Source organism: Elaeis guineensis, chromosome 7, assembly GCF_000442705.2.
Source record: "Elaeis guineensis isolate ETL-2024a chromosome 7, EG11, whole genome shotgun sequence".
NCBI classification, from domain to species: domain Eukaryota; kingdom Viridiplantae; phylum Streptophyta; class Magnoliopsida; order Arecales; family Arecaceae; genus Elaeis; species Elaeis guineensis.
In genome coordinates, this window is record NC_025999.2 from 4,810,185 (window position 1) to 4,817,948 (window position 7,764).

At 34.0% G+C, this 7,764-nt stretch overlaps 1 protein-coding gene across 1 annotated transcript; it reads right to left on the reverse strand.

Moving 5' to 3' along the window:
• Window positions 1-4,985: 4,985 nt before the first annotated feature.
• LOC105049213 (uncharacterized) lies at window positions 4,986-6,806 on the reverse strand. The gene is made up of 3 exons (XM_010928788.3): window positions 6,646-6,806; window positions 5,464-5,626; window positions 4,986-5,282 (listed from the first exon to the last, which is right to left on the reverse strand). Exons 1-3 carry the CDS (start codon window positions 6,662-6,664, stop codon window positions 5,234-5,236), a joined length of 231 nt encoding a protein of 76 aa, XP_010927090.1. The 5' UTR covers window positions 6,665-6,806; the 3' UTR covers window positions 4,986-5,233.
• Between the last annotated feature and the right edge of the window lie 958 nt (window positions 6,807-7,764).

The following is a 7,764-nucleotide window of genomic DNA, read 5'->3' on the forward strand; positions in this document are numbered from 1 at the left end:
TGTTTAGGACGACTCAGGGTTAAACTGTCAACCCTGATGATATCATCCGAATTGTGTTCAACTCAATTAGTCCTGTGACTCCTCACTAGGACTACCCTGGCCAAGGTTTTGCTAAATTGAAACATGACTGTATACAGCTCCTAAACTGGAGTGGTCAATTCCATCTTGACACACGCACCGACAAGTCAAGTACTTGACTACACCCAGCAGCCTTCCGTCATTGAATTAGAAATTCAGGTAGTCCAGTGCCTAAGTGCAGTGAGTTGCTTGCAAGTCACCATGGCGGTCTCAAGTTGGAGGGACATTTATACCCATATCCCATCGGAGCAAATCTTGACAGCAGAAATAGCTCCGGAGTTGGTCACGTTCAGTGCAGATGTACCATTATATCTTACCTGTATGCCATAGGAGTGTCTCCATACTCTTTGGTTATGAGGACAACCAACCCATATGGCACACAACGACCTATGCTCGATAAACGTTGTCGTCCTTAGTAACAACGTATCATTTGGTCACGAACATGTTTAAGGACTAAGCGACAAATCCTCCTTTGTCGAGTCTAAATAGTCCTAAAGACTTCACCACAACACAGGAGTTCATTAGAAGATGAAACATTTGTGATGAAAAAATACTAAAATAATTTTTATTTATTTATAATTCATGTACTAATACAAAAGGAGCACAACCATCAACAGGCTGACGATTGGCTTGGGACACTATTCCCAACAGCACACACTAACACGCATCAAAATTTATTATATATATTTTAATTATTTTATATATTTTAAAGTGATAAGGATATATTAAATGGTTTGATAAAGTTGAGCTCAATACAACCATTGTGGATAAAGTCCATCCTTTAATTTTTGTGACCGATTCAGATACTGCCTCTGATGGATGAGGCACATTATAAAAGAGTTTCTACGAACTTGGTCTCCTATCCATCTGAGAGCTTGTGAGATCATCTCCGTCGAAGATACTCAGATTAGGGTCAAAAAAATCAAGATGCTGCTCGTTGATAATGAGGAACATCCAAGCTTGATTTTTTTGTGGTTGCAGATTGTAGATCATTGTAGGCTTTTGATCATTAATTTATCTGGATCTTGAACAATAATGGTTGGAGGTACGATTGTTTTTGGCATTCAGATTAAGATTTTCTACAAATAAAATATATATTTACTTTCAATCTCTTGTGATTGTTTAAGATTTGACATATGGCCTCTAGTCTTGATTTTAGTACTTAGCCCTAAAATAAGATGATTTTGTGAAAGCAATAAATATTTTACATTTTCCCCCACCCCGACACCTCTCCCCCTCTCTTTTTTCTTTTTTTTTTCCTTTTTTTGCATTAGCAACCTTTCATACTTGATGAAATGCATACAATCCATCTATTCAATCTATATATGTGTTTGTTGAGTACTCAATGGTTTCATGTGAGATTATGTGAGATAAAAAAATATATATAAAAGCTCACATACTTCAAAATGAGAAAAGAGTTTCACAAATAAGGAATGGGAAAACCAAAAAAAAAACATAACTCAAATGAGTAGAAAAGTGTAAAATTCTAAGCTGCAATCTTGAGTGGAATAGAACTCTCTGATTTAAAGGAATTCAAAATTTATGCAGTCGATAGAGAGGAATGAAGATGGCATATTCTGACATATTCTAAAAAGTCTTGATCTTTTTATAGTATTATTAAGATTTTTTTTAAAAAAATATAAGACTTTAAATGGATCGAGACTCTTTAAAAATCATTATATGACCTTTTAGATTTACAACTAACACAAAATCTCCATCAAAATGCTTCTCTTTTTTTTTTTTTTTTGGTAAGAGACATGACCAATATTGTTATAAGTAAAGAACAATTACCGCAAGAGTTATGGGCCTCATAAAGAAGAATATAGAAAGAACCGAAGACCCTACAATAAGAAAACTAAAAGAGTGAATAGAGAAAAGAAGTTAATACAAGCAAAAAGTAGTCGGATAAAGCAAATCATCCTAAATAATAATATATTATATCCCAATCATCCTAAACAATAATATATTATGGATATGCAACATTGTAGAGGAACAAAGCAAGAACCCTAATCATTCGAAACAAAAGATAGCCCAGCCCATATAGGAGAAGATGGGTAGAAGCCGAAATCTATTGGTTACCAAAGATGATCTCAACACCATTAATGCTTCTCTTTCCTCATAAATCAAATATACTGTTACCATGAGAAGGATTACTTGTTCATGAATTACATACATCACACGTCGAGATCTAGTATATATTATGTAGATATGTGTGTATGCATGATAGAGTGAATGTGCATGTATAGATGTGTCATGTATATATGTGTCTTGTATATACTATGTGCATACATAGGATAGAGCTTAAATTGAGATGACCTATGTGCTGATAGATCTTTGATGCATGTATAGAGCCAAAGAGTCCAAACAATGCCACCTTTCAATTAAATTTCTGAGTGACAAACACTTCGCACAATGGTAAAAGGCTTGGGCTAACAAGCATTATGGTGTAGATTCAAGTTCTATGGTAGTCACTTTGTTAAAAGAAAAGGCTAAAGATTAGGATTGTTCTTAGTTCATCTCTTCTGGGATCTTGGGTCACTGTTACCATAATGGCCTTTTTGTAGAGGGAAAGTCTTGATGCAACTATAAGGTGAATGCGGACTTATAACATAGAAAAAGCCTATATGACTACATACATCTAACCTATATCCCAGACCCTACAATGATAGAAGCCTTATGTATGGAGATGCTTTTTTTAGTGTTTTTTAGATGAGGCCTTGAGTTATTGTAGGATATTTATCTTTATCAAAGAAACAATCATGCACTGTACTTCTTGGAAGACTTATAAGAGACTAGAGCAGATAAAAATCTTGATGAGCCAAATCATATCTATGATGCTGTTATATGTGAGAATATTGAAGTCTACATATTTGATTTAAATTGTTGTATGTGATCACAATATTTTGGTATATTTGCTTCTATTTTCTTTTGGCATCTTTGATGATTTCATTGTTACGTTGACTTAATATTTGTGATAGTATATGCATTTATTGTGGAGCCAAATGCCTCAATATTAGTGAAAAACATGATATGATGATATTTAAAATAATTAGTATATAAGAATTGTTTGAGTATAGGTAGATATATCAATGTAGCTCCTCTATCAAAGTATAAATTATTTTTTAGGCTTCTCGCATATATCTCCCTACAAAATTTACCCTCTATGAATTACTATTTGAAAAAAACCTTCAAATTATCTTCAATGATGTCTCTCCCCCTTATATTTATCTTTTGACATTAATATTCATGAATGTTACTTTCAGTCTCTATCACAAAGAGTTATATCTTTTTATACTTTCTTAGGAGTACAAATGGAAAAAGGTAATTAAGTCAGTGAAATGGTTATTTATATGAGCATTTATTGTGCAACAAAATGTATCTACCTTAATGAAAAACATGATGTAATGATAATTAAAAGGATTGATGCATAATAATGGTTTGACTATAAATAGACATGCCAGTGCAGCTCCTTTATCTAAGTATAAATTATTTTTGGACTTATTACACATATATTTCTGCACATGGCTTATTGCATATTTACCCTCCATAAATAAATATTTACAAATATCTTTAAATAATCTTCAACAATGACTCTCCCCCTCAAATTGTCATTTATTAACTATAAAAGGATAATATATCTTTTTATGTTAATATTCATGAAAAAAATTTAGCATTCAGTTTATATCATAGAGATATATTTTTTATTATTTTTTAGGAGTACAAATGCAAAAGGATAATTAAGTCAGTACGATGGTTATTTATTAATGCTATTAACCAGAAATTCAACAAGGTTATCATCATAAAAATAAAATAATTTCAGGGATAAATATGGAAATAATGATTTTTGAAGAATAAATATACAATAAGCTATTTTATCAAAACAATACAAGAAGCTATATTTTCAAGAATATATAAATGTTTAAAAAACTCTGTTTTTTTATACAATTTATGGAAAAAAATCTTTTCAGCTTTGCAAGGTTCAAGCAGCAGGAATATCATGAAATATTAAACCCTATAGCAAGTGCCCCAAATGATATTATTGCGATAATACAAGACAAAACTTGCTTATGTTTGATCATAATTGCTCACTAACTATTAAACACTATTTACATGGGACTACCTTGGACAAGAAAAGGCTCCTCCTAATTGTCTGTAAAAATTAATCTGAGTCGGCTGGACAAATGATGAGCCTCTGCAATCTGCATACATATTCTAAGACAGTTTGCCTCGCAAATATAAAATTTCTTGGACGTCTCTGGTGGTATGTCCAAGATAGAATGGACGTTTCACCACAGGATGAGCTCAATTGGAGCCACCGAGACCTTTAGGAAGCATAATATAGTATCATTGTTGTTGTGGGATATCATACTATTATTAATAGAGGATGAAACACTTAAAATTAGACGAGGAACTAAGGACATTCAATGCTGAAAAGCCAAATCCAGGGAGTTCGGCCATAGACGGATCAAATCAAGAAAGCTAAATCACAATGAAAGAAAGGGATGGTCATATTAATTTATACCAAACATGCATCTATAAATAAATTAATTTATAGCAAGATAGAACGTCAGTTTATCATACTTCTTTGCGATAATTCCAACTTATAAACGACGTTGCCCGATGGTTAATTTTTTTTTCAAAAAAAGAAAAAACTAATACTTGTAATGCTTTTTTTCCCCTTTACAATGTGTTGATATAACTTGGCAGCCATGGATACACTTCTGAACAATATGCCCTTGGACATTGGTCCTCATATGAGTTAGACGTCTGAGAACAGGAGTATCTTTCTTTGGCCTTGATGCATCTCAAACCTCGGCCATAAAAACCATTTTAACTTGAAAATTTGAAGGGCCAGAACCTAGCACATAAACTGTATAACATCCATCAAGAGCTTAAAACAAACAAGATGAAGTCAAAACTCTAGTATAAATTAAAGATTATCTCTGTCCAAGCCTTAAATGCAACATTCTTCAGGAAGGCAGCATCTCGGTTGCAAAACAAGAAACAGCACTGTTCCTATATCTTCACCATTTTTTCATGTGTATTTATTTCATATGTCAACTACAAATAAAAGTAACATTTATCAAGATCTTAGGCAAAGAAGATCATGAAAACACAACTGCTGGATAAATTAAGGGTTATCTCGATCCAAGCATTAGAGGCAGCACTCTTCAAAAAGGAAGCAGCAGCACAAGGCAGCACAGCTGCAAAGCAACAAATGCAAGGCACAAGTCAGCATAGCAGCAATGTTGTAGCACCAAAGCAATCTGAATTATTAAGCTAAAATATACATTATGCAATGGCAACATCATAATATAATTGAAACATTCCCTTGATCAATCTCACATAAATCTAAACAAGGGAATCACAACACAAGTATCTCACCATCCTTTCCAAAAGCCATCATTGCTACTGGACTGGGCCTGCACAGGAGCTGGTTGAACTGGGGGAGCATAAGCTGGAGGAGGAGGGTAAGGCTGACCAGGAGGTGGGGGGTAGGACTGCCCTGGAGGTGGGTAGGACTGCCCTGGAGGAGGGTAGGCATAACCTGCACATTAACACCAGCCATGGATACAATTAATCATGACCAGTTGCAAAACTAATAATTTACAATAATAATCTCATTGAACATGAGCAACAAAGAAAAGAATTTGCAAAGCTTGAATTTTATTCAGAATATTTATGTTATTGTCTTGAGCACCTACAATGGCACACCATGATACACAAATTAACATCATGACCTTGCCATGTATTTGGTGTGCAAACTAATGAGCATTCAGAATGATATCCTCAAACCTAAATTCCAGATAGATCAAACAAAAATAAGTATAGATATGCTGCCCTTTCCATATCAGCGCATTATTTTCAAAAAAAAAAAAAAGCAGTGAGCATTGATCTCATCCTGGACTTTCACAGTTCAAGGAAGAGATTGGGGAGGCAAACTAGCACTCTATGGAAGTTCTACACATCCTCATCTACGTTTGTTTTGTCAATGCAAGTGTTATGACAAACAAAAAAGCAAGAAAATATTTTGGAAATTCACTGTCTATTTGGAGCAAATTGGTTACAAAATATATATATATATATATATATATATATATATATATATTGGAGAAAAAGGGAGGATAATTTGTGTTTCCATCTTTATTCCTTTTCCCAACTTTGAAAGTATTATTTTGAAAAAAAAAAATTTCAAGCTTACAAGTCCCTTAGATTGTATCAACTTTCTTAATCCTACTTCTAATCAAGTAAATATTGTCACATCTAGAAAAGCAAGCTTATATCTAACCCAGATCCAAATTATACCACACAAATACAAGATGTTATGCTTTTCAGACCAGTCATAATAATTTAAAAATCAATCTAATAGCAAGGCATCATCTGCGAACTCCTTAGCATTCACTAAGAATCCACAAAAACAATTTTTTTCTCCATCTTGATGAAGATCACAAGTGTTATCACATCAATCTAACCCCAAACAGACTCTAGGATCAATTATTCATCTCCACAATCTCTATAAGAAAAACCCACCCAAATTATTCAGAAGATCAAGGGAAAGACGAATACCTGGAGGAGGCTGACTCATTATTAATGAATAATAACGTGACCTACAGACCAAATACGATGAAGAAGATGAGAAGGAGCTGAGAAAACAAAGACGGAAAAAAAAAAAAAAGAAAGGATGTAAAAGTGGGATGTTGGGAATGGAATGGAGGAGACAATGGGAGACCAGTATATAAACTTGGATTCCTTAGCGCACGGGGTTTCCTGCTTTCCTGAAAAAAATCCACCTTCTTTTGACGCGTAAAAATTAATTTATTACCAAAGACGGAACGCGTAATAATTGATGAATCACTAAATGTGGATTTATTATTTTAAGAAGGTAGTAGAGACGTACTGTAGGTAGTAGAGACGTAGTGTTTTGGGAGTTGTAGTGAAAAATTATATAATGCGCAATGCGCACCATATAGTCGTATACGCCGTCAATCAGAGCCGCCCATTGGTGCCGTTCGTATTTATCAAGCGTTCATTTCGATATATCGCTGCAGAATCGAGGAAGGATAGAGGTGCAGTTATTAGAACGGCAAGGAGACTGTGCCGCCCAAAAATTCAAATTATATTATGCTTATATATTAAATATTAAAATTTAAAAATAAAAAAATAAAGTGTTTCTATTTTTTATTTTGATCAATCGAGTTTTTTAAAAAAATGAACTATTAAAAATATGAAATTTCAATAAAAATATTTAATATCATGAATAAAATTTCAATGAATATTATAAATCATATATTCTTTTACTTGTTTATTTGCGTAAGTCTACTAATATATATTTTTCACTTGTTATCCTATTTTCAGCACTAAGTTTAGGAATAGCAGGCCAACTTTGGGGGGCGGGTGCCGTTGGGTTTTTCAGCACCGAAGATTAAAAAAAAAAAAAAAATGGTCGCCGGCAAAGTTTTGTCTAACAAATCGACGAAGAAACTGGACCCACCTCGGCGGCTACGCGTAGCGCACCCAATATGACGCGGATCTTGACCAGTGCTGCAGAAGCTTCGGAGGAAAATTATTGCCTGGGCTTGGTCCAGGTAGACCATCCAAATCCAACGGTGAATAACACGCCACATCCACCCTTGTATCACAAATTTTCGATTGCGCGTTATCCACCGTGCACGTCTCCACGATGTG

Bases quoted from the DNA above. Each gene is read 5' to 3' on its own strand.
- LOC105049213 (XM_010928788.3), bottom strand. The intron at 5,283-5,463 runs GTGAGATACTTG...GTTGCTTTGCAG, and splicing joins GATGGCTTTTGGAAAGGATG to CTGTGCTGCCTTGTGCTGCT.